Source organism: Herpailurus yagouaroundi, unplaced genomic scaffold (genome assembly GCF_014898765.1).
Source record: "Herpailurus yagouaroundi ecotype Mexico unplaced genomic scaffold, PumYag 28, whole genome shotgun sequence".
In the NCBI taxonomy this organism is placed as follows: Eukaryota; Metazoa; Chordata; class Mammalia; order Carnivora; family Felidae; genus Herpailurus; species Herpailurus yagouaroundi.
In genome coordinates, this window is record NW_024412376.1 from 2,230,975 (window position 1) to 2,258,159 (window position 27,185).

Below are 27,185 nucleotides of genomic sequence, written 5' to 3' on the forward strand. Positions count from 1 at the left end.
CCCAGGAGATGTACTGAAAAGTGGTAGATGCTTAATGTGTATTTGTTGAACTGACTGAACACATCTTTCTCATCCTATTGGCACTCATTCTCCCTGTTTTGTTCTCTCATATCACCATCCTCTCTCACTTTCTGTCCCTCTTTTTGTTTCCCAATTTAATCCCTACCAGGTTGCTCTCCTCTACGGATCTGTTTCCAAACAGAAATACTGTATCTATATTATATCACATCATACTATATTAGTGTAACACTTTGTACTACTCTTTTGAAGATTCACTCTATGAAGATAGTTGTACAAACCCTTCAGTGTCCATGTATGTTACTTAATTTGATCTGTATAACTGTCATTTGACACAGCACAAGTGTATCATTTTATAGGTAAAAATATTAAGGCCTTACAGAGGTAAAGCAACTTGCCTAATGTCACACGATCCATTAGTCACGGAGCCAGAGTAAGATTTTAGAGCTTCTGTATATTCCTCCACAATGCAACATACCAACACACACCCTTTTCTTTGCAATAAGGTACCAATTACCCCTTATTGCCTCCACAATAAATTGACTTGAAAGCTAACCTGGATTGCTCCTCATCCTACCACATACCAATTATAAATGTCAAACAGCAGGCTCACACATGGCATTTTTTTAAGCTTCAGAGAATATATGAGCCACATGTACAGAATCCAAACTTTATACACAACCATCCACTAAGATGGATTCCTATGTCACAACACAAAGACCTCAGTTTCTTGCTCAAACTATAAAAACAAACAAAAAACCCACTTTATTATTATGTTCACCTGTTTTCTTTTGGAAAATAGATTTGGGGAATTCTCTTTTTGACAATAACTATATACATGCTGTTAGGACTATGACTGAGAGAATGGGAAGGCAAGATGGAGTGAAGGTTTCCAGCCTTGTCCTAGGATTGGTGAGTGGCCCTAGTCTTTCAAGCATCACATGTGCAATAAGATCTGAACCAGCCTGGTTTGTAGCAGTCACTGGAATTTGGCTGACAGACAAAGGTCTTCTCTTCTATGACTGAGCACTTACTGGGGTAACCCAATTCCACCACTGCCAGCAACACTTTATGTTTACATACACGTGGCTACCCACCTTTCCTTTTTAGGTTATACCCAGCCCACCAGTTTGTAATTTTTCTTTGTATTCTTGCTAGCTGGATTACTAGCCTCTGTTGGTGTTGCTTCTGGATCTCTGTTTGAGCACAGCAGAATACTGTTCAGACTGCAAAAAAAATGTTCCTGCTATTGCATTGCATAAACACCTTCCTGGTCGCTAACTCTGAAAAGAGCAGGTGTGCTTCCCCAGTAGAAGTCCTAGGGCCTTTCACAGAGATGACTAGAGGAGGTAGAGAGTTAGGCCAGAAGGGGTCCCCAGAATATCCCCAGGTATACCAGGACACTTTCCTACAATGAAAAAAAAAAAAAAATTCAACTTGTCTACCACATGTTATTTTTAGGATTTTATCTGATTGAATGCTCTTTAAATGTAAGATTATTTTACACAGATTTATTTTTTACACAGATTCATTCTGGTGAATATAATCAATTTCAATTTAAAAGGGATGTTCCTAGAGCATATATAAACCCTATTTTTTTTTTTTAATTTTTTTTTTCAACGTTTATTTATTTTTGGGACAGAGAAAGACAGAGCATGAACGGGGGAGGGGCAGAGAGAAAGGGAGACATAGAATCAGAAACAGGCTCCAGGCTCTGAGCCATCAGCCCAGAGCCTGACGTGGGGCTCGAACTCACGGACCGTGAGATCGTGACCTGGCTGAAGTCAGACGCTTAACCGACTGCGCCACCCAGGCGCCCCTAAACCCTATTTTTAATAACATCTCACATGTCTATATTTCTGGGCATAGAGTAAAAGCTCCAAATCAAACAGATTTGGGAGAACAGCTCATAGATTTAATTCCTAAAGATTTGACTAGAATTTTATTTTTACCTTTCCCAAAGTTCTTTTGAAACATTATAAAATGTGACCAACTTTGGCAATAGTTTCATAGCCCAATAAAATCATCCTGTTGAATTTAATGACATGATTTTCTGTGTGTCTGATTAAATATACACAACATAAAGTTTACCATTTTAACTATTTTTAAGTTTGAAGTTCTATAGCATTAAGTATATTCACACTGTTGTATAACTATCACCACCATCCGTCTCCAGAACTTCTTCACGTTCCCCAACTGAAACTCTGGGTCTGTTAAATACTAACTCCATATTCCCCTTCCCCACAGGTCCCTGGTGAGCACTGTTCTACTTTTTGAAGGATACGATGTTTCAATGATCTATCTCAACCATCTTATCCTACTTTTGGCTAAAACCACTGTCAAATTATGCAATGAGACTCTTTCTAGTATTAGCATTTCCGGTCCCCAAAAGCACAATCTCTTTCCATTTCAGGCATATGACTTGGGAAAAGGGGACACGGAAAAAAGGAGTTTCAAGGTATGTATTTAAGTGAGCAGCAGAACAAAGGTAACCCTTTATTACTTTAGTCCTAGATTTCTACTTGCGTTCCTGTCGGTTTTTTACACAGAGATATTTATTAATCTCTTCTTAATTCATTTGCCATTTGTCTTGAATCTTCAAAGTTTAATTGCCTGGAACTCTACAGGATTTTAACAATTCATCATGATGGGTTTCACCGTGAAAATCTCTATTAACTCCTCTGCTTATCATGCTGCATAACATGTTTGTATCACATGCCCTAATTTCTTCTCTTTCTTTGGTGTTGTAATAGATTATTGTCTTCAGACAATTCTAATCTCACTTACTGAAGAATTCCAAGTCTGAGAATATGAGAACATTTGCTATTTTAGAGAAAAACTTATGATGCATTGAAGTCATTATAGAAATTTTAATAAAAGCAGATTATGCCTAATTATGTATTCCAGTAGCTCAGATTAGTTACAAGTGGAGAATTTAAAACAAAAGTCTTTACTAAAATATTCTGAGATTAGCATCTTATTAATTCTTCTCTAAACTCTCATGGATATCCTATTTATTGACTCTAACACTAACAATACTGAGAGTCACACACTCAGAATGGTTACTGAACAGTTTCCAAGATTTTTGTTCAGAAGTGTTAACTCAAACAAGTACTTACCATGAACTTGGTTTCACCTTTTGACAGAGTATCTGTAATAAAATGGACCTTCTGTAACTGCTCCACAACACGATGTAACAGCTTTGGCTATAGAAACATAAATAGGAAAAAAGAAAAATAATTACTCTTTTATAGCCAGAAAATATTTTTTAAGATGAGTTTTCTAATTATCTATGGAGAAATGCCTAGCTTTCCTTTAAGTACTTTCTTCTTCTAACACAAAACTCATTTATCAAATGAAACATATTTTTAGAAACCATCATTTTTCACCAATATCATTGATACTCCCAAACATCATTTGGGTTCGTCTGTTTCATTAAATCAAAAAGTTAGCTGCTTCGTCTTTAAAAGGTATATATTCCAAGGGCGCCTGGGTGGCTCAGTCAGTTAAGCGTCTGACTTCAACTCAGGTCATGATCTCACACTCATTGAGTTCAAGCCCTGTGCTGACAGCTCAGAGCCTGGAGCCTGCTTTGGATTCTGTGTCTCCTTCTCTCTCTGCCCCTCTGCCTCTCATGCTCTGTCTTTCTCTCTCAAAAATAAACAAACATTAAATAATTTTTTTAAAAAAAAGAATATATTCCAAAAACAAAAATGTTTTGCCCTCATGGGTTTTTCTAACAGGGATAAAGTTTCTTAATATAACATTTTTTAGTAGAAAAATATTCTCTTAATGAAAACCTGAATATTATAGTGGATATTTCTAAAATATCCATGATAGGCAATAAATAATTCTGGAAATGTTGTACTAAGTTTCTTTTTTGAAAATTAGACTGTCCCCCCCACCCCCAGTTCCTTGCAGAAAAACACTATTGTGTATCCCTTTCAACCACTTACTTTGCCTTTCACAGATGTCAATCAGTACAGAGCACTTCAACTGACTTTTCAAAAAGATTAAAGCAAAAATTCATTCTGAAATATCCAACTATCATTTAGAAAATGATTATTTAGGAGTGCCTGTGGGGCTTAGTCGGTTAAGTGTCTGACTCTTCATTTCAGTTCAGGTCATGATCTCACAGGTGTGAGATCGACACCCATGCTGGGCTCTGCACTGGGTGTGGAGCCTGCTTGAGATTCTCTCTCTCCTCCCTCTGCCCCTCCCCTAATTGCACACACACACATGCTCTCTCTCTCAAAAAAAAAAAAAAAAAGAAAATGATATTTACTGTTGTGTGAGACAGCATATTTGACTATAAATTCTGCAGTACCTGTTTAGTTGATTCGGAGGTAAAGCTTGGATGGGTGAGAAGGACATCCATGTCACCACTGGACTCTGCACCTACGATAACATAAAATATGTATGGAATTCCCTATGTGAATTTATAAATTAGCAGGCAAAAACAAAACCAAAGTGATGTCACACTGAGGAGCTTTACTTCTTGTAGACTAACTATATTTCACTGCACTTCATATTCAGAATTAGTTAAAAGATTTCAATTTTCTGTCCAACTGTTCAGGTATACTAATATAAACTGCAGAATCTGGGATAACAACAGTGATTGGCATTAAATGTGCATTACATACAGCTGGTGAGTTTAATGTACTAAAAATGCACCTAGGGGCACCTGGGTAGCTCAGTCGGTTAAGCGTCTGACTTCAGCTCAGGTCATGATCTCACGGTTCATGAGTTCAAGCCCTGCGTCAGGCTCTGTGCTGACAGCTGGGAGCCTGGAGCCTGCTTCGGATTCTGTGTCTCCCTCCATCTCTGCCTCTCCCCCACCTGTGTTCTGTCTCTCTCTCAAAAATAAATAAATGTTAAAAACAAAAAATTAAAACAAAATGCACCTAAATACTCAATAATGAATAAAAACAATATTGAAAGACTTTTTTCCAAAAAAGATATACAGATGGCCAACAGACACATGAAAAGATGCTCATCATCACTCATCATCAGGGAAACGAAAATCAAAAGAACAATGAGATTATCACCTCACACCTGTCAGAATGGCTAAAATCAAAAACACAAAAAAGTGTTGGCGAGGATGTGGAGAAAAAGGAACCCTCATGTACTGTTGGTAGGAATGTAAACTGGTGTAGCCACTGTGGAAGACAGTATAGATGTTTCTCAAAAAATTAAAAATCAAATTACCATATGATCCAGTAATTCCACTAATAGGTATTTACCCAAAGAAAATAAAGATACTACTTCAAAAACATACGTGCACCCCTATGTTTACTGCAACATTATTTACAATAGCTAAGACATGGAAGCAATGAAGTGTCCAGCAATAGATGACCCAAGTGTTCACTGATAGATGAATAGATAAAGAAGATGTGGTCTAGGGGCGCCCGGGTGGCTCAGTTGGTTAAGCGTCCGACTTCGGCTCAGGTCATGATCTCGCGGTTTGTGGGTTCGAGCCCCATATCAGGCTCTGTACTGACAGCTTAGAGCCTGGAACCTGCTTCAGATTCTGTGTCTTCCTCTCTCTCTGCCCCTCCTCCACTTGTGATCTGTCTCTCTCTGTCTCTCAAAAATGAATAAATGTAAAAAAAAAAAAAAAATTTAAATTTCTGGGGCACCTGGGTGGCTTAGTTGGTTAGGCGACTGACTTTTGACTCAGGTCATGATCTCACAGTTCGTGAGTTCGAGCCCTGCATCAGGCACTGTGCTGACAGCTCAGAGCCTGGAGCCTACTTCAGATTCTGTGTCTCCCCCTCTCTCTACCCTTCCCCTGCTCACACTCTGTGTCTCTGTCTCTCAATAATAAACGTTAAATTTTTTTTTTAAAAAAGAAGATGTGGTCGGGGCGCTTGGGTGGCTCAGTTGGTTAAGCATCTGACTGTGGCTCAGGTCATGATCTCGCGGTTTGTGGGTTGGAGCCCCGCATCAGGCTCTGTGCTGACAGCTCAGAGCCTGGAGCCTGTTTCGGATTCTGTGTCTCCTCCTCTCTGCCACCCCCTCCCCCATGCTCATGCTCTGTCTCTGTCTCTCAATAATAAATAAATGTTAAAAAAAATTTTATAAAGAAATAAAATAAAATAAAAATAAAAAAGATGTGGTCTATATATACAATGGAATATTATTCAGCATAAAAAAACGAATGAATCTTGCCATTTGCGACAATATGGATGGATGTAGAGTGTATTATGCTAAGTGAAATAAGTCAGTCAGAGAAAGACAAATACCATACAATTTCACTCATGTGTGGAATTTAAGAAACCAAACACATGAACAAAGAAAAAATGAGACAAACCTAAAAACAGACTCTTAAATATAGAGAACAAACTGGTGGTTCCCAGAGGTGAGGTGAGGTGAGGTAGGTGAGGGGATGGGTGAAATAGGTGAAGGGGATTAAGAGTACTTATCATGATGAGCACTGAGTAATGCACAGAATAGTTGAACCATTATATTGTATACCTGAAAACAACTATATGTTAATTAGTAAATCCTCATTATGAAAAAAGCTTTAAAATACAACTATGAACACTATATATCTAAAAACCTCAAATTAAACAATATGTTCTAACTCTGTAAAGGCTAATCAGAAAATCCATTTCAACTCTTACGACTCAATTCATTTAATGAATATTAGTAAAAATTACTACTATGGTATCATGGATAAGAATATAGCACTTTATAATGACTTAGGTTTTTATTTTGACCCCCACTCTACAACCACATAACTTTAGAAAGGTTACATACAGTTATTTATACTTTCTTTTATTATAAAACTATAAAAGTTTGTGTTCATTTCAATGGATTTTCATTTTAAATGTCTTTTGTTTCAACATTACAAATGTGGACTGTATATTCCTTTAGACCTCAGTTTCTCTGTCTATAAACTACTAAAAACTACTCTATTGGCCATTGTACAACTAAGAATAATATGTAAAAGCATCTAGAATAGTGCCTGCCGCACAGTCGCATAAAATAATACTGTTTATCTCCTTTCTTTGCATTTTTGTAAGTACAATATATGCAAAACATACTTTTGGTCACTGAAGATATGGCAGTGTCTCTGGACCACCACTTTATGCATCAATAATCTTTAACCAGATATTTAAACATAAAGAAGACTAGATTCATTGTGTGCTGTTCCCAGAACATTCAAGGAAGCTATTTTAAGAAAGAAAATTTTGTCTTCTTTTCTTCTCATTTCTCTTAAAAGTTGTGTCTTTTACCATCAACCTACTACCCAAAATGCATTACTCTATCCATTTAAAAAACAAAACAATTACTTTAGCATAAAAAGGGAAATAACCCAAGAGTCTATTAACAAAGGACCAAATAAATAAAGTATGAAACACCGACATAACCAAATGTTATGAAGCTATAAAAAAGAACAGGGGTGCCTGGGTGGCTCAGTCAGTTGGTTAAGCGTCCAACTTCGGCTCAGGTCCTGATCTTGTGGGTTATGAGTTGGAGCCCCGCATCCAGGTCTCTGCTGATAGCTCAGAGCCTAGAGCCTGCTTTGGATTCTGTGTCTTCCCCTCTCTCTGACCCTCCCCCGCTCACACACTGTGTCTGTCTCTCAATAATAAATGTTAAAAAAAAAATAAAAAAGAATAAACATGCTCTCTATATACTGATGTGGAAAAGATCTCCAAGATATGTTTTATTAAGAAGGTACATACTGTGTATATACTATGTTACTTTTGTGAAAGGGGGAGGAGGACAGCAAGGACGTGTATTCATTAGGTAAAGACAATGTGGTATGAATATACAATGGAATGTTACTCAGTCCTAAAAAAGAATGAGATCTTCTCATTTTTGACAGTATGGATGGACCTAGAGAGTATTATGCTAAGTGAAATAAGTCAGAGAAAGATAAATACCATATGATTCATTTATATGTGGAATCTAAAAAACAAAACAAACTACAAACAAAACAGAAACAGACTTATAAATACAGAGAACTGGTAGCTGCCAGAGGTAGGGCTAAGTGGGGGGATGGATAAAATAGGTGAAAGTGATTAGGAAGTAAAAATTTCCAGTCATAAATAAGTCATGGATATGAAAAGTACAGCATAGTTAACACAGTCAGTATTGTATTAACATTGTATGGTGAGAGATGGTAACTACACTTACTGTGGTGAGCACCGTGTAGTGTACAGAATTGTCACCACTATGTTGTACACCTGAAACTAATATAACATTGTATGTCAACTATACTTCAATAATAAAAAGATTTTAAATAAATAAAAAAAACAAAACGGGAAAAAAGAATATATATTCACATTCATTTATATTTACTTGTAAAACTACTGAAAGAACACACAGGAAAGTGGTCATTAATGGGACAGTGGTGGGAGGGAGTGGAAAGAGTGAACTAGGACAGGGTAGAAGGGAAACTTCTTAGTGTATACCTTTTTTAATTTTTATTTAATTTTTATTTTTATTTTTTTATTTTTGGGACAGAGAGAGACAGAGCATGAACGGGGGAGGGGCAGAGAGAGAGGGAGACACAGAATCGGAAACAGGCTCCAGGCTCCGAGCCATCAGCCCAGAGCCGGACGCGGGGCTCGAACTCACGGACCGAGAGATCGTGACCTGGCTGAAGTCGGACGCTTAACCGACTGCGCCACCCAGGCGCCCCAGTGTATACCTTTTTTATATTAAAGCATGCAACCATATGATCTACTCAATAAAAGCAAAACTAAAATAGAAATACTGAAATCCAGAAAGGCTGTCATCTTCAACTAAGCATGCATTTGGCCTGCTGTGTATCCAAGTCTGTGTTCTGAAAATACAGATTCTAAGGCCCCACCTAAAAAGATTCTTATTTAGTAGGTTTGTAGCAGGGTACAGCAATGTGTACTTTTCTTTTTAAACTTTCTGGGTATTTCTGATGCACAGAAAAACTCAAACAACTGGTTAACTTTAATCCTCTCATTTTGCAAATATGGAAAAGGGGATGTGAAGAGACAGACTTACTTCAATCATGTAGTGACAGTAGATTTGGCCTCAGGGCACAAGTCTTTTGGTCCCAGTCCCATGTTCTTTCTACTTATCAACAATTATTGATGTGGCACTTTCCCCTCCCGGCGCCAGATTCTTAAAGCAGCTAACCCTGAGAATTTGTGGTAGCTCATTACCTACTGCTTAAGCAATACTCCAAAGGTAGCCAGGGATTCAGTCAGATAACTATTCCAAAAGTTTTAAATCAAGTTTTGGTATTACAATTTTTAAAGTTAATATTTTAAAATTTATATTACCCTTCCATATTCTGAGCCAGTAAGAAACCAGGATTCTCTTGGTTCCCACTTTGCTCACATTCACATAGAATGAGATCATCTGAAGGACCTGGTTGTTGTGAGAAATGGTTTGGAACTAATGCTTCAGAGACAGTATTTTTAGATTCGTTACAGAAAACTTAGAAAATAAAAAAAGTTAAAAAAAAAAAAAAACACCACCACCTTCCCACAGCTTTACTAGCATGTAGTCAATTGCTCCTAGGCTCTTAATATATATAAAATTATTTTATAAAATTTGTTAAAGCTAGTCATTAAAATATCATCCTATAGGGGCGCCTGGGTGGCGCAGTCGGTTAAGCGTCCGACTTCAGCCAGGTCACGATCTCGCGGTCCGTGAGTTCGAGCCCCGCGTCAGGCTCTGGGCTGATGACTCGGAGCCTGGAGCCTGTTTCCGATTCTGTGTCTCCCTCTCTCTCTGCCCCTCCCCCGTTCATGCTCTGTCTCTCTCTGTCCCAAAAATAAATAAACATTGAAAAAAAAAAATTATCATCCTATAATAAAATAAGGATGAATTTTCTCTAATTTTTAATACATATTCCTATCTATAAACAAATAAACTTAGATAATACTCTACTGGATCTTAGTATATCTATAAAGTAACACAAATTACATCTCTTTGTTTCATTTTTTTTTTTGGTATACATTAGGCAATTATAATATCAAGGCATGAATAACCTAAGATCAGGAAGTATGTTACCTCTTCTGAAACTGCCACAGACTGTAGCAATGTATTCAGAATCCACTTTTTTAACTTCATTTAGTACAATATCCTAATAGAAAAAAAATTAAGTCAGTATTCTAAAAATGGCTTTTCAACAAGTGACATTGTCAATTCTAATCAAAGAATACAATTCAGCACACGCTTACTTGCATTTGTAACATCTCTTCACGAGGAATTCTTTTCTCAAAGTCCTCAAAATATCTATAAAGACAGAATAAGTAGACAAATGATTTTTGTGAAATTTAAATCTTCTTAAAAAATAAACTGCCTACCATATCAAGTGTCCTTATCCCAGTACATCATTCAAAAATCAAGACTAGCACTTAGTAAGAAGATAACAGTAAAAATGGGGGGTAAGGGTAAGTTTGTTTCTTAACTTAGACTAAAATCTTTAAGTGTCATTCTTTATGCTATTCCAGATACTCCATCTAAACTTCTTTTAAATAAACTTCACATTCCTATACCAAGAGTAAGTAAATATATTTAAATAAACTTCACATTTCCTATACTAAGAGTAAGTTAGTATATTTCCAAAGTGGACTGCTCCCTCCACTTTGTGTGTAAGTCACAGGGTTACAGTTTATTGCTCTTATATCCTGCAAAATTATCATATTTTAAAACATTATCCTATGAATCCAGATAACATTATGCTATGTGAAAGAAGACATTCACAAAAGATCACATATTGTATGATTTCATTTATATGAAACGACCAGAAAAGGCAAATCTATATTGACAGAAAGTATATTAATGGTTGTCAGAAGAGGGGGTGGGGGTGGAGTGGGGGGGGGTGGAGAGAGAGGGGCAGGTAGAGAGAAATGGGGAGTAAATGCCAATAGGTATGGGTTCTTTTTGGGATATAACAAAGATGTTCTAAAATCAACTGTTGTTATGGTTGCACAATTCCATGGATATACTAAAAACCACTGAACTGTATACTTTATAAAAGGATGAATTGTATGGTATCTGAATTATATTTCAATAAAGCTGTTACAAAAATATCTCAGTATGAAATAACATCTAAAACTGATAAAGCACCTGCTCAAAACCACCTCTCACAACAACCAAGTTCTTCAGAAGATCTCTGTTAAGTAAATGCAAGGAAAGGGAGGACTACACCATCCTGGTTTCTGACCGGCTCAGAGTCTTAGAAAAGCAGTGTGAGTTTAGAGGATTATGGTGAGGCATCAACAGGGCTAACCTGCCAACAAGATTACGTAAGACAGGAAGTGATACCTGCTTATGTACTATGCATTACAAAAGGGATTCCAGATTGTATCCAGCACACAAAATAATTACTGATGCTGATATACAACATTCCTACTAGTTATTCCAACACCATTATTTAGGTCTTTGGGTTTTTATCTTTTTCTTTTTTTAATTTGGCATTCCATACTCACATCCTAGCTTCTTGGGCAGACTCTAAACTTCTTAAGAGCTACACTGATCCTGTTTATATCCTTACCCCAGACCTGACACAATGCTTTCTACAATAGTTAAGCACAAAATAAACACCTGCTAACTGACTGATGCATTCAGTCCTATGTATTTTAAGAGGAAGTTCCTCCCTGAAGTCAAGAGCATGAGGGAAATACTCAACACAAGAAAGCAAACTAGAAGGCAATAACAAGATGTGTGAAAACAGGCATATTCTCTACAAAAGCTGCAACAAATCTTAGTATCCTGAAATAGAAAAATGATTGTGTTTAGCTAAGTGTGAAGAATTATTATGGTGTATGGAAAAAGAATGGCTATAAAAAAATTTTACTTTTACATCTTAAGTGTCAAAATAAAAGAAAATTTGCTATCTTACTTCAGCCCAATTCGCTGATGATGGTTCAACTTATCTTCATGTTTCCTGAGATCTGTATAGAAGACATACAAAGTTGAGGTGCTAATTTAAACATTCTTGGGAAAAAAGTCGCTAAATTTAGTGATCCTTTTTACAAAGAACTACCAGGAAAATACACTGAAATGACTTTGAAAAGATAAAAAAAATTCTGATATTAAGAACTAGACAAAAGTTTCTTCAAATCAATGTAGTAAAATCTAACAGTTGATTTCATGACTTTTATTTACTGAATCAAAATTTCAATTATAGTTACACAGAATAATAGATTAAACATGCCAGGATCATACCACACTTCACTGACTATAGCAAAAAGCAGCCTTATAAGAACCTATATTGCTTAATTTATGGTTCATAGCAGCAGTAGTAGCCACAACTTCTGAATGTTTTAGGACTACGTTAGTTTATATTGTCCATTTGTTCATTTACTCCTTCATTCAACTAGTATTTATTGAGTAGTAACTTGTATAGGCACTGTGGTTGAAATCCTGTTGAAAGGAAAAGTGTTATCTTTATTATTTTGATTAAAAAGCTGTCATATCATATCTGAAATCTAGAAGTGATGTTCCTTTACTGGGCATAAGTACAGGAGTAAGCCTTGTTAAAGAAACAGCAAGATAAGTATGCTTCCAAAGCAATTTCTACAGTCACCCTTATATTCACAAACATAGATTCTCTCTGGAGATACAAAATGGAGAAAAATAAAAATCTTTATAATACATGGAGCACTTAATATCTGTCATAGTTCTGTGTACATAGTAAACACTGAAAATGCAATGGAACTAATGAATTTGTAATATGTAAGGATATAGATGTTGACAGTTATATTACATATCTGTGAATTGTGAAATACTGTAAAAACCATTATAGCTGATCTCTGACACTCCCAAGGGATGCAACTTCTGTTTAAAAACAAATTCTTGACCCCTTTAACCAATATTTCACTCAGATAAACCAAATATGCCACAGGCAGAAGAGCCCAAACCCTCTCTGAGATGCAGATATAGTAGAGTTCATTCTCTTGCTATGTGACTCACACAAATTCTTAACTTTGCAGTATTACTAATTAATCATGCCTCTTGAGAGTCAGTTACCACTTTTAAGTACTTACTATGTACCAAGAACTGTGCACTAAGTGCTTTTCATACATTACTGCTTTAAATCATATGAGGTAGAAATTATGATAGCATTTTGCAGCTAAGAAACCAAAGCACCATGATCATCCATTCTAATAAAGTGGTGGAGAATGTTTTCAAACCCAGGTTCATCTCTAGAACCTATCCACCTAACCATTTCGGTTGCTTGCAGATAGTTGAATCCACAAATATTAAACCACCCAAATGCTGTAATAAATCGATCTATACTGTACATACATACTATAATAAATATACTGTAATAAATCTATCTATATATAGTATATACCCTTTAAAAAGTATGAAGAAATAAATTATATTCAAAGGATTACTATACTAGGTTTAAGGAATATGTTTATAATTACTTGATTTGGGCTCTATTTTTATCACTTCTTTGAAATCAAAAATTCCTTCAGTAAGTATTGCAAGCCTCTTACAGAATCTTTCTCCATGTATATCACTTTGCTTTTAAGGCTGAATTTGTAGGATTCTGTTGTCTAAAATTTCACTAGAGAAACAAAAGCAATTTAAATTGTTTCAAAATCTACAAATGAAATCACTGCATTTAAATAAAGAAGCCACTTCCTCTTCTTCTGAGTTATAAACCTGAACAAGTTTAATATAGGAATAAAAGCTCTACTTTACATCTACTCTCTGCTATAGAGTTAAAATGAAAGTCTTACCATTCCTATTTACTAGTTGAGAAAAGGTTTTTCAAGTTCTAGTTTGCTAGAGCATTAACCATCCTTCAGGAGCATATGTGACCTGGGACTGGTGACCTATTGTACATACTCACCTTCTAATGTTTTAATCCCTTCATCTACAAACTTCCTTGCAGCAGATGGACTACAAAAAAAGAAAAGCATTATCTAAATATCAAGTGAAACTCAGGACCCCTTAATAACAAATAACCAAGTATGTCTTCTCTTGTCAAACATGAAGAGTTACTGTGGAGCTAAACAAGACCTGTTAAAATGTGGTGTGATTTTATCCAAAGAGAATTCCTGAAGTCTCAATCTAGGAAGACAACCACGAACCTGGATATGAAACAGACATCTAAGCAGCTAAGCGCTATAGTACACATATACCTTATTCATCAGACAGACATACAAACAAGAAAACAGTTCTTTCATTCAAACGATTAACTGAGGGCCTATTATGTGCCAGATACTCTTCTAGGTGCTGAAAATACAGCAAGAATAAGACAAATAAGCACCTTGGTCTTACCTACCTACTTACATTCCAGTGGGGAGAGAGAGAAAATAAATAGGTATATAAACAAATTTTTAAAGTATCAGGTAAATGAATTAAAATACGGAAAAGTGACGAGTGGCTGGGTCCTACTTTAGATTGGGTAGCAAAGGAAGGTCTCTGAAATGGTATTTAAACTAAAATTTTAATGACAAAGAGTATTTGTAGAGACACAGAAACAGATATTCATAGCAGAAAGGCAATATGGCACATAACAAGTAGAACTAAATTGGGAGTCTGGAAACATGGGTTCTAATTCTGACTTTGCCAGTTACCCCACTTGCAATATTCAGTGTTTTTCCCTAGAAAAAGAAGATAATAATAACACAGATGCTCTTTAAAACAACTTCTAATACTTTAGAAAGGCCCGAAGTCCCTGAGGAGTCATGTTCATTTTCAGTACTAAGTTTAAGAATTTAATATATTTTACAATAACTTTCATCAAAATGTGGCTATTTAAAGGAACAATCACATATCTAAAAGAATGCCTCATTCCATAAAGATGCGGCTTAAGCAAAGCAGTATAGCCTTAGTGGTTTTTGTTGTTTTTAAAATTTTTTTTTAACATTTATTCATTTTTGAAAGGCAGAGAGAGACAGAGCGCGAACAGGGGAGGGGCAGAGAGAGAGGGAGACACAGAAACAGTAGCAGGCTCCAGGCTCCAAGCTATCAGCACAGAGCCCGATGTGGGGCTCGAACTTACGGACTGTGAGATCATGACCTGAGCCGAAGTCGGCCACTTAACCGACTGAGCCACCCAGGCGCCCCTGTTTGTTTGTTTTTAAGATTTTAGTTTTTAGGGGAGCCTGGGTGGCTCAGTTGGGTAAGCATCCAACTTCAGCTCAGGTCATGATCTCCCAGTTTGTGAGTTTAAGCCTTGCATCAGGTTCTGTGCTGACAGCTCAGAGCCTGGAGCCTGCTTTGGATTCTGTGTCTCCCTCTCTCTGCTCCTCCCCTACTCATGCTCTGTGTCTCTCTCAAAAATAAATGTTAAACAAAAATTAAAACAAACAAACAAAAAGATCTTAGATTTTAAAGACTGGCATATCTTGACATTTGCAAAAATGTGGCTGGAACTACAGTGTATTATGCTAAGTGAAATAACTCAGGCAGAGAAAGACAAATACCATATGATTTCACTTGTGGAATTCAAGAAACACAATATTAACATAGGGGAAGGGAAGGAAAAGTAAGATAAAAACAAAAAGGGAAGCAAACCATAAGAAACTCTTAAAGACAGAGAACAAACTAAGGGTTGCTGGAGGTGGGTGGGGAATGGGCTAAATGGGTGATGGACATTAAGGAGGGCACTTGGGATGAGTGCTGGGTGTTATATGTACGTGATGAATCACTGAGTTCTACTCCTGAAACCAATACTACACTTTGTTAACTAACTTGGATTTAAATAAATAAATAATTAAAAAAAAATTTTTTTTTTAACGTTTATTTATTTTTGAGACAGAGAGAGGCAGAGCATGAACAGGGGATGGGCAGAAAGAGAGGGAGACACAGAATCTGAAACGGGCTCCAGGCTCTGAGCTGTCAGCACAGAGCCCGACGCGGGGCTCGAACTCACGGATCATGAGATCATGACCTGAGCTGAAGTCGGACACTTAACCGACTGAGCCACCCAGGTGCCCCAATATTTTATTTTTTAAGTAATCTCTACACCCAATGTGGGGCTCAAACTCACACCTTGAGATGAAGAGTCACATGCTCCACCAACTGAGCCAGCCAAGTGTCCCACAACCTTAATGTTTTAATGTTAATCTTTATGTTGTCAAGAAGTGTTAAAGAAGCCCCCTTTGGTGCTAACTCAAATTTTAAGATAGAGATTCCTTCATTAAAAAATGCTTGGATGCTTGTCCCAAATTTATAAGGTACTATGTTAGGTGCTATGGAAAAAAAGTTTAAATGCTTAAGATAAATATCATGCTCAGAGAGACAAAAGAGGCATAATCTGGAGGGAGTGATAAGATGTACACAGAGCAAGTGTAGGTGGAGGTTAGAAGAAGGAGATTATATCTGACTGGGGAATCAAACTGGTTTTATGAAGGAGGTAACACTTGCCTTGGATGGACTCTGAAAGCAGAAGTAGCACCTGAAGAACCAGCCTCAGACATATAAGATATGGAAGAGTGAACTATATGGACAAAGACACAGAGATGACAAGGTACAGGTTTTGAAGGGAAACAGAATATGCTTATTCTGTCTCACATAAAAAATAAAACCAACCCTACTACTGTGTCTACTTAAAAAATACTTCTTACCCGATGCCACTAACTCGAGTCAGGAAATTGATAGATGAACTCGTATCATCCTGCCGAATCTTTAAGAAAAAAAAAAAAAAAGTCTAATAATGATTTTGGAATGCTCTGAGGACTCAAATGATCTTATTGGAAATATACCAGTCTGCTAAGAGACCTGAGGAGCCATTTACATTTGTTTGTAAAACCATACAAAAGTATTCACAAATAACCTCAGTGGTTATAGATGAATAACAAAGCAAATGAAGATATTTCATCTCTCATTTATCCAATACTTTTAAAAGGCTTATTCATAAAAGACCATAAGTGGTATAGTTACTATCACCAGGGTGAAATAAAATCATAAAAATGCTTTAAAGAGCTTAAGAATAGAATAGAAATTCTAAAATATAACAATCTTTTATCAAAGTTTATAACCTACCTTCTGAATGATACGAGGAGCTAATTGTAATACAGCTGCTAACAGTCTCTTAAAGGATATATAGAAAGGGGCACCTGGGTGGCTCAGTTGGTTAAGTGTCCAACTTCGACTCAGGTGATGATCTCACGAGTCATGATTTTGAGCCCTGCATTGGGCTTTGTGCTGACAGCTCAAAGCCTGGAGCTTGCTTTGAATTCTATGTCTTCCTCTCTCTCTGCCCCTCCCCTGCTTGTGCTCTGTTTCTCTGTCTCTCTCTCAAAAATAAGTAAATATTAAAAATAAAAACATTTTTGTGAGAAAGAGAGAAACAGAACATGAGTGGGGGAGAAGTGAGAGGGAGAAAGGGAGACACAGAATTCAAAGCAAGCTCCAGGCTGAGCTGTCAGCACAGATCCCAACGTGGGGCTCGAACTCACGAACTGCGAGGTCATGACCCGAGCCAAAGTCAGATGCCCAAAGACAGCCACCCAGGTGCCCCAAAAAACATATTTTTTAAAAATAAAGGGCACATAAAATAAGTGAACAATTATTATTTTAGGGGAACAATATTCAAATTAAAAAAATAGAACACTTAAAGCCATAAACTCCACTCCTCTCTTTTTCTTCTCCATGTCACCAGGTGAATGACGTCAGTCACCCTGCAATGATGCTACATGATAGTTGCCCTAAAGACAGACACTAGAGGGGCACCTGGTGGCTCAGTCCATTAAGTGTCCAAATCTTGATTTCAGCTCAGGTCATAATCTCACAGATAGTGAGACTGAGCCCTGCAATCGACTCTAATAGCATGGAGTGCTATTAGCACTAATATAGCACTAAATTAGCACTAATTAGCACTAAATATTAGTGCTAATATGCTAATTGCATGGAGTCTGCTTGGGATTTTCTCTCTCCCTCTCTCTCTGTCCCTCCCCCACTCGTGCTTGCTCTCCTTCTCTCGAAATAAAAAAACACTAAAGAAAAAAAAAAAAAAGCAGACTATAATCAAATAAGCAAACAAGTTAAAATTTTACCTTTTCCAGCTTACGCAATTTTCCAGTCGCTAAAAATTCATCAATCTTTTCAGCAATTTTTGTTCCTACACCAGGCTAATAGAAAATTAAAAATATAAAACTCATATAAATATAATGCTTACCAAATCACTCAAAGATAAAGTAAAAAATGGGAAATGAAAAAAATGATCACATGACCAGTTTTAAAACCAAGGACACAGAAAATTGAGTCATGGTGAAAATATATTCTCCCAACAAAATCTTTAAATGACTGACAAAAGAGAAGTCCTAATAAAACAATTCTAAATGACTTATTTTTTAAATTAATTTTTGTTGTAGAAAAGAGAAATAGAATTGCAAAAATAAAAATGTTAAAATCACTTGCTAATTTCATCACCCTGAAAATTAAAATAAATTGTAATCTCATCACCTAACATCTGCTACATAGCTTTCTCTGCTTATATACATAAGCAGAGTTATATGTGCATATATGTATATATGCACACACAGTTTTCTTACAAAAACAGAGTCATACTGCTTTGTATTTTCTTAACTTAAAAACAGATCATGAACAAATCTCCATATCAATATATAAATACAACATTAGTATCTTTAATGGCTGCATAGTATATCACTGTACGAATGTATCATAATTTACTTAACAAATACCCTACAGGTAAACATTTAGATAGTTCAAAAACTTTGATATAACCATGTCATGAATTTCCTCTAGAGCAGAGGTTCTTAAGCTTTTACATACATTATCATCACCTTGGGGATGCGGTAAAACACAGAAAGCCAATCTCACCTTAGAGTTTCTGACTTAAAAGGTTGCATTTCTTTCTTCCCTTCCCTTCTCTCCCCTTCCCTTCTTTCTTTTTCTTTTTCTTTTTTGTTTTCTTTTTCTTTCTTTCTTTCTTTTCTTTCTTTTCTTTCTTTCTTTTTCTTTCTTTCTTTTCTTTCTTTCTTTTTCTTTCTTTTCCTTCCTCCCTTCCCCCCTTCCTTCCTTCTTTTTAAAGTAAACTCTACATCTAACGTGGGGCTTGAACTCACAACCCTGACATGCTCTACCAACTAAGTCAGCCAGCTCCCCCAGTAGGTTGCATTTCTAACAAGTTCCCAGGTAGTGATGCTGCTGCTGGTCTACGTACCACACTGAGAACCACTGCTCTAGAACTGTATAGTTCAACATGGTAGCCACCAGCCACATGAGACGATCTAAGTTTACATGATTAAAATGAAAAAATGCAATCCCTGAGTCACATTAGCCACACTTCAAGAGCTCACTAGCCAAATGCAGCTCATGGTTATTGTGATGGACAGCACGGCTCTAGAACATAAGCCCCATGAGAGCAGAGATCCTGTCTTTTTACTGCTTCACCTGAAGCACCAGGAGAATACGTGGCATACAGGTGCAGAACGAATGATGCTTATATACATCTATCTCTACTGGTTTCCTCAGGATAAATTCCTCAAAGTAAAATTGTTGGGACAAAGGAGATAGGCATTTTGCCAACATTCTGCCAAATTATCCTTCAGAAAAGCTGTAAATAACCAAGATTTCCATCATTAGTAACTGTATGTCTTTTTCCACATCTTTATCCATACTGTATATTATATTTGATAGTTTGATAACGCCATACAGCATCTTGTTTTAATTTGCAACTCTGATTATTGGTCAAGTTGAACACTTTTTTCATGTTTTTTTCCTTTTTTATTTTTTCCCTTTAAATAAGTTTTTACAGTAGCTACAGGTTGATGGCAAAATTGATCACTAAGTACGGAGTTCCCGCATACCCTCAGCCCCCACACACACATAGCCTCCACAACTATCGACATCCCCCACCACAACGCTACATTTATTATAACTGATGAACCTACATTGAAACATCATCATCAAAGCCCACAGTTTTGGGGCGCCTGGGTGGCTCAGTCGGTTAAGCATCCGACTTCAGCTTAGGTCACGATCTCGCGGTCCGCGAGTTCGAGCCCCGCGTCGGGCTCTGGGCTGATGGCTCAGAGCCTGGAGCCTGCTTCTGATTCTGTGCCTCCCTCTCTCTCTGCCCCTCCCCGTTCATGCTCTGTCTCTCTCTGTCTCAAAAATAAATAAACGTTAAAAAAAAATTTTTTTTTTTAAAAAAAGCCCACAGTTTACATTAGTGCTCACTCTTGGTGGTATTGGTCCTTTTAAGTTAAATGTTCAAGTGCACAACAACATGTGTGCCAGTTATTTCCTATTGTCTCTTAGCCCTACGTATACCCTTCCATATTCTTGATTTATTTAATGCTTAATAAGTGTTCCAGGACTACTGAACACATATTCAAGTTCTGAAAACAGCAATTACCAGATAGAAATGAACAAGATTTAGGAAGCAGAACAGACTAGAAAATGGAAACTGCTCAGGTTTCTCCTTTTCTTTATCAGAAGACACATACTGACCTGAAGCAATTTAAGCCTAGGCTATTTCCTATACCTAACATTAAGGATTAAGAGGCAAACACTCATTCTGGAAATATCAGACTTCTAGAATTATGTGCACTCATATGTGCCAAAGAGTAGGTTGGTGATTTTTAATATAATAGTGGAAAGGAATAATGATGTGATATTCATATTTTCTATCTAATGTTTATTTTTTTGAGAGAGCACGCATGCACACACGCATGAGTGGGGGAGGGAGAGGGAGACAGAATCTGAAGCAAGCTCCAGGCTCTGAGCTGTCAGCACAGAGCCTGACACAGGGCTTGAACTCACGAACCATGAGATCATGACCTGAGCTGAAGTCAGACACTTAACCAACTGAGCCACCCAGGCGCCCCTAAGTGATTTTCATATTAAGTCCAGTCTCATGTAAAAGGAATTTTGCATATTTTTGTGGGGTTTTTTTTTAGAGATATACCATAAGCTCAGATTTGGGATGAAGTGCATTAAAGCTTGTCAAAAGTTTGAATCTAATAAATGAGCAGGTAATTAACATAAAAAAGGAAAGTCAATAGTGATAAAAGGGGAACAGAATGGAAGCAGAAGTGGCTCCTGAGGTTAACACTGGGTCAGTTCACCAGGAAAGAAACTCAGAATTAAAGCCCAATGTATTTATAACTTCCTTGGCTAGTCTATTTGGGGAGGATATACTGAAGTTGAGAACTGTCTATTGGTACAAAAGATTTAAAACCTATACACCAGGACATCATTAGTATTGAGTAATTAATTCAAGATGAAGATGTGGCACATGATTAATGTGGATAATCTGTCACTCAATCATAAGATGTACAAGATTTATGGTAATTTCACGACTCTGAAAGGTGAAAATACAGGACAATTATGGCTCATATTTTGAAGGCTCTCATGAGAAAATTAAGGACAATCAAATATTGATAACCTAAATTCTAGAGGACTTTTGGGAACACAAATGGGTAAAGAATAACAAAAGAAGGTGATAACTGTCAGGACTTAGACCAATCATAAGCTATGTCAGTTTGACATCTTTAACAAAAGATGAATTAAGATATGGTCCTCAATTTTCAGGAACTTGGAATCTTTTAGTGAGATTTAGATGAAAGAGAACAACCTATCAGGGGCGCCTGGGTGGCTCAGTCAGTTAAACGGCTGACATCAGCTTAGGTCATGATCTCATGGTTTGTGGGTTCGAGCCCCGCGTCAGCTCTGTGCTGACAGCTCGAAGCCTGGAGCCTGCGTCAGATTCTGTGTGTGTGTCTCTCTCTCTCTGCTCCTCCCCCACTCCTGCTTTGTCACTTTCTCTCAAAAAAATTAAATAAACATTAAAAAAAAAAAAAGAAAGAGAACAACATGTAGACTTTCCTAGTATATTCTCGGCAATACTAATATAAATTAGCAAGAGCCATGACCCTCTAGAAATTGTGATACACACAGTGACAGAGCATATAGGGCTTCAAGAAAGTTACAGACAAGAGGGCTAAATGCGGTAACATACTAAGGGGCTCAATTATGTGATTAGTAGGTAAGATCTCTTTGGGAACACCAACTCTCACTAACTCACATAAATTCTTATACCTGTTATCAGAAAAAGAGCTAGGGACCAGACATGCCAATATGTTCTGTCACCACATTCTTGAGGACTAACCCTCAAACTGAAATTCAGTGTGAATACATATGTATATGGCAGGGTATAGAAAAAAATTATAATTACATATATTTAAAGCAGAATTTCAATTTACTTTGACAATGAAACAGTATGACTGATATAGCATTAATATTATTCCAAGAAATCAGGAGCAGTGAAATCTGCGTATGTGGATCAAGGAAGCTTTGGAGAGGCAAATTTAATTTTCCAGTGGAACCCATCAAATTTGTACATGTGTGAACTCTACAATCAGCTTGCTCACTAAACTTACCAACTTCTTAGCTTCTGCTCCACTCTTTATTTTGTGTGGATACTTTGCAATCACAGATGCTGCTTTTCTATAAGAGGAAAAAAAAAAAGAAAAGAAAATCAGTTAGTTACAAATCCAGGGAGGTCTTAATTTTTCTTAAACTGGAACACATATACAAGCAAATATTTAGCTTAAACTTTATCATAATAACTAATTTTCCACATCTGTGTCAAACTTAAAAAACTCAGATGAAATGACAGACCACCTGCATATCTTTTAGAAGTATTTTGAAAACCCTCACATTTGAGGATAGCATAATTTTAACTGTATATGTGAGACTAGGGAGATTCAGCAGACCAGTAGCCTTTCCTTTTGGGGATAAGCTAGTTTTCAGAAACTGTTTGTAACTCTCATAAAAATGTGCCACCTGGTGGTATTTAGACTACTAGATACCAAAGGGGTTTATGGATGGTTATTTTTAAATTCATGGCCTATAATTCCAACTGCATTCCGCCATGTCCTTATAGTTATATTCTTTTTTTCATTGCTCTCATCTCAGTTCTGCATAAAGCACTGACCTGTGATTCTTGCCCATCTCCACACACATCCAGCTCAATAATCTGGTGACACACTGGGCACACCCTGGGAGCTTACCGATGGTATCCTGTCTGTAATTTCAGTGCTAAATATAGTTTAGCAATGATGCTGATAAAAAAGCCAGAGTACATCTAAGTCTAAAGCATAAATACCAGGTAGTCTTTGCATCCTTGGTTTTTCATTCTGTTCTAATACATACAGACCTTTAGATTTGGATTTCAACCTCTATTAGCATGTAACTGATGATGAGTCTGGAAAGATATGTTGAGGACAGTTTGTTGAGGGAACTGTTTCAGTAAAGACAAGTAGTAACAGACAACTGGCATTATGGAGCAAAGCCTGAAGGGAAAAAGAATTAATCCTGAAAGGCCTTCTGTATGCCACAATGCATTTGGGCTTTATCAAGGTGAAGAGAAAATATTAATTATCTGATATGGAAGAATGGCAGGATCAGACAACTATTTTCAAAAGAATATACTGGCCACAATCAAGAGAAATGTATATCTGGGTAGGGAAATACATGCAGGCATCACCTGATTTTCCAGATTGATTTCCTCATTCCGACCATATTCCATAAGCAAACTGAACTACTGACTTCCTGGAAAATGTCATACTCCTCAGGTCTCAATACCTTGACACATTTTGTTTCCTTTCTTAGACTATTCTTCCTTTCACTTATCCCTTGACAGGCTCCTTCAAAACTAAACATCTCTCTGAAGCCTGGTGCGACATAAAATATAGGGTTGAATATCTCTGATTTTTAGATCATCAAATGTGTGGATAGAACAATTATTTTTTTTTTTATAGAACAATTACTTTAAACAGGAAGTCACAAAAGATAAGGTAAGAAGCATAATCAGTTTTGAATTTTTGAATGGGAAGGGAAGGAGAGAGCTGAGGTTAATTTTGAAAGGGTGGAGATAAAGGTAATAGCAGCCTAAAAATCTGAAGAAAAGTCAATGAGATACAGATTTGGAGTCAATGACATAACCAGTATCCAAAGCCAAGAATGTTAAGACTGCCAGGGAAAGTATAAAAATGAGAAAAAAGGACAAAGGGCAGACCTCTGGGAACTCCTAGCATTGGAATACAGGAGGTGAAAGAACAGACAGGAGTGCCATCGCAGAATTCAAGGCTAAGACTTGAATGCAATGAGCTAATGGTGGATGCCAGTGAGAGTTCAATAAGGTGAGATGTAGGTGACAGCATTTTCAGAGGAATGGCAGGATGACAGTTATACCACAATGAGATAAAGAATGACCAGGGCTGAGAAAATCCAGACAAGAAACAGATTATTCAAGAAGCTTAACTGTAAAGTGGAGGAAAGAGACAGGAGCTAGCTAGAGGGTAGAGGGAAGTTAAGAAGGCTGTTTTGTTTTTGCTTGTAAGAGCTGAGGGACTTAGGACATGTTTGTGAGCTAAGGGGCACAAGTAACTGGATGTGGGAATAATGGCTATGATAAGGATCCTGGTGAGATGGACAGGATAGAATGGATCCAAGGATCGGCCAAACACCAACCAGATGAAGATCTGATTCCATGAATTTCATAGCACAGACCTCATACACTGTTTCATTATGGCTTAAAATCAAACTGCATTTTCAGCAATTCATATTTGATGATGGGGAAAACACACATCAGCTACACCTATTTTGCAATCAGATTGGGAACCGATTAGAAACGATCCTACAGAGCTCTGCCCAAATTATCCCAGAAATATTGTACAACCACAGAGTCAATACCCTCAGTTGTTGCTTTTTTCTCCTCTTGCATATGGTCCAAATATCCACTGGCCCCTCAGCCCTGTTAACTGCCACACATCCCAGGATGCATGCTACCAGAGAATGCTGCACCGTCCCACCTGTAAGCATTGTACTTGTGGATTGCCTGGTTCACGTTCTTCTCAAAGTTTGCGAGTTCTGCAAAGGCAACAAGAGGCTCGGGTCAACAAGAACCACGAGTAAACAAACGAAAACTGAGTTTTCCAGAAGGGGATGTAACAACTTCTTAAGGGACAGTGACCCTACGCTTCTACACGGGCCAGGCCCAAGACAGCCCAAACAGTGACACAGGAGTCCCCTGGAGGACTGACATTCAGCCACCAGCAATGGGCGCTGAAGGAAGAGCCGTACGGAAGACTACCCGCTGCAAGGGGCCAGACCCATCCACAGGGCTGTGGGGACGGGAGAGAAGGAAGGGAAGGCAGTGAGATAGGAAGAAAGGAGAAGAAAGCCAGAGGCGCCTGGCGCGGCGCTAACCTGTAAGCATGTCTGTGATTCCCCCGTTGAGCGTCTCCTGTGGCGCCTTCCGTTTGCTCATGGTGGCCTGCACCCGAGGACCGCAGAGTGCTCAAAGCGGCGGACTGGCCCCCTCTCCAAGCTTTAAGGAGGGGCCGGGACTTGGAGAGGGGGGGCAGGACCAACCCAGCCCTGGCAAAGCCAGCGCGACCTACTGAACAATGGCTGCCTCTGACAGGGGGCGCGGTGCGCGGCGCGCGTGGTGACGTCACGCGCTGGGGGCGGTGCCGGGGGCGGGGCTCTCGCGGCTCTTGCTGGGTGCGAGAGAGACGGGAACCACCCGGCGCAGAAGACCTGAAAGAGAAAGCTGGGCGAGATGGCTGGTTTCGTAACGGGGTTTCCGTAGGAAGACCTGGATTCTTAACAAGACAGTGTCTGTTTTCCCAGTACGTTTCTCTGGAATCCTCTCCACAGAAGGGGAAAACTAAGGAGTCCGACTTTGTGAAGTCAACTCAGGTAGTCGGGTGGGAGATAGCATACCGAGGATACTTTTGTGCACATATTGTATGTGCACAATAATAGTTATTGAATGCACGAGGATAAGAGGCAAACACCGGCATCATACTTACTTGTGAAAACTTTCAGTAAGAATATGGTACCAGTGCACTGCAGTGGAGTTCCGTACTAGAGAGCAGGCAGGAACCTAGAATAAAATACGCCGTATTATAGGGAAGCCTCCTATAGGAAACTTTTAACAGATATGCCCGCCAATGTCAGAGTGTTTTATTTCTTATTCCCCTGCCTTTTGCGGTAGGGGCTAAAGAGAAAACAGTAGGATGCGGAGAAGTGCTTAACCTAGATAATGAGCAATGAAAATGTCATTAAAACGTAATGACCTGGACACCTGGCTCAGTCGGTGGAGCATGCTACTCTTGATCTTGGGGTTGTGGGTTGCCACTCTTGATCTTAAGATGGTGGGTTGGAGCACCAAGTTGGGTGTAGAGAGTACTTAAAAATAAAATTTTAATGGGAGCCTGGGAGGCTCGGTTAAGCGCCAGACTTTGGTTCAGGACATAATCTCATGGTTTGTGAGTTAGAGCCCCACATAGGGCTCTCTGCTGTCATCGAGGAGCCCGCTTTGGTTCCTCTGTCCCTTCCCCGCTTGCATTGTCTCTTCCTCTCCCTCTCTCTCTCAAAAATGAACATTAAAAAAATAAATAAAATCTTAAAAAAAAAAAAAAACAACCATGATGACCCGTATCTGAGAAATTTACAGTTCTGCTTGAAAAACGGATATGTGACATCAATATTTTCACAGGTGTTTCTCTTGGGTTCATACTGAACTACCAATTCCAGGCAATTGCTTTGTATGTAAATAAAATGAAAAGCTTATTACAAAATAATACATGGGTGCTGTAGAAATATTTGAAAATGTATAAATGGAGAAAAGAAAATTAAACAATTATCTCACCATCCAGCTTAACCATGATTAATTTTTTAGAACATAGTTCTAGTATTATAATCTAATCCTTTAAAAATTACCATTATTGGGGCGCCTGGGTGGCACAGTCGGTTAAGCGTCCGACTTCAGCCAGGTCACGATCTCGCGGTCCGGGAGTTCGAGCCCCGCGTCAGGCTCTGGGCTGATGGCTCGGAGCCTGGAGCCTGTTTCCGATTCTGTGTCTCCCTTTCTCTCTGCCCCTCCCCCGTTCATGCTCTGTCTTTCTCTGTCCCAAAAATAAATAAACGTTGAAAAAAATTTTTTTTAAAATTACCATTATTTCAGACACTCAGGTCAATGGAATAGAATAGAGAACCCAGAAATGGACCCACAAACGTATGGCCAACTAATCTTTGACAAAGCAGGAAAGAATATCCAGTGGAATAAAGACAGTCTCTTCAGCAAGTGGTGCTGGGAAAACTGGACAGCAACATGCAGAAGAATGAACCTGGACCACTTTCTTACACCATATACAAAAATAAACTCAAAATGGATGAAAGACCTCAATGTAAGACAGGAAGCCATCAAAATCCTG

General features: G+C 38.0%; 1 protein-coding gene across 1 annotated transcript in view; it reads right to left on the reverse strand.

The window, feature by feature from the left end:
* The window catches only part of POLB (DNA polymerase beta), a 31,019-nt gene extending 5,673 nt beyond the window's left edge, over positions 1 to 25,346 (reverse strand). The window contains exons 1-11 of the mRNA XM_040448124.1: positions 25,171 to 25,346; positions 24,774 to 24,831; positions 22,338 to 22,404; positions 17,988 to 18,062; positions 16,557 to 16,615; positions 13,832 to 13,881; positions 11,867 to 11,918; positions 10,200 to 10,254; positions 10,030 to 10,102; positions 4,346 to 4,416; positions 3,138 to 3,224 (exon numbers count right to left, since the gene is read on the reverse strand). Of these exons, the coding sequence (XP_040304058.1) occupies positions 3,138 to 3,224; positions 4,346 to 4,416; positions 10,030 to 10,102; positions 10,200 to 10,254; positions 11,867 to 11,918; positions 13,832 to 13,881; positions 16,557 to 16,615; positions 17,988 to 18,062; positions 22,338 to 22,404; positions 24,774 to 24,831; positions 25,171 to 25,231 (708 nt within the window). The 5' untranslated portion in view covers positions 25,232 to 25,346. The remainder of the gene's footprint in view (positions 1 to 3,137; positions 3,225 to 4,345; positions 4,417 to 10,029; positions 10,103 to 10,199; positions 10,255 to 11,866; positions 11,919 to 13,831; positions 13,882 to 16,556; positions 16,616 to 17,987; positions 18,063 to 22,337; positions 22,405 to 24,773; positions 24,832 to 25,170) is intronic.
* Positions 25,347 to 27,185: the final 1,839 nt, after the last annotated feature.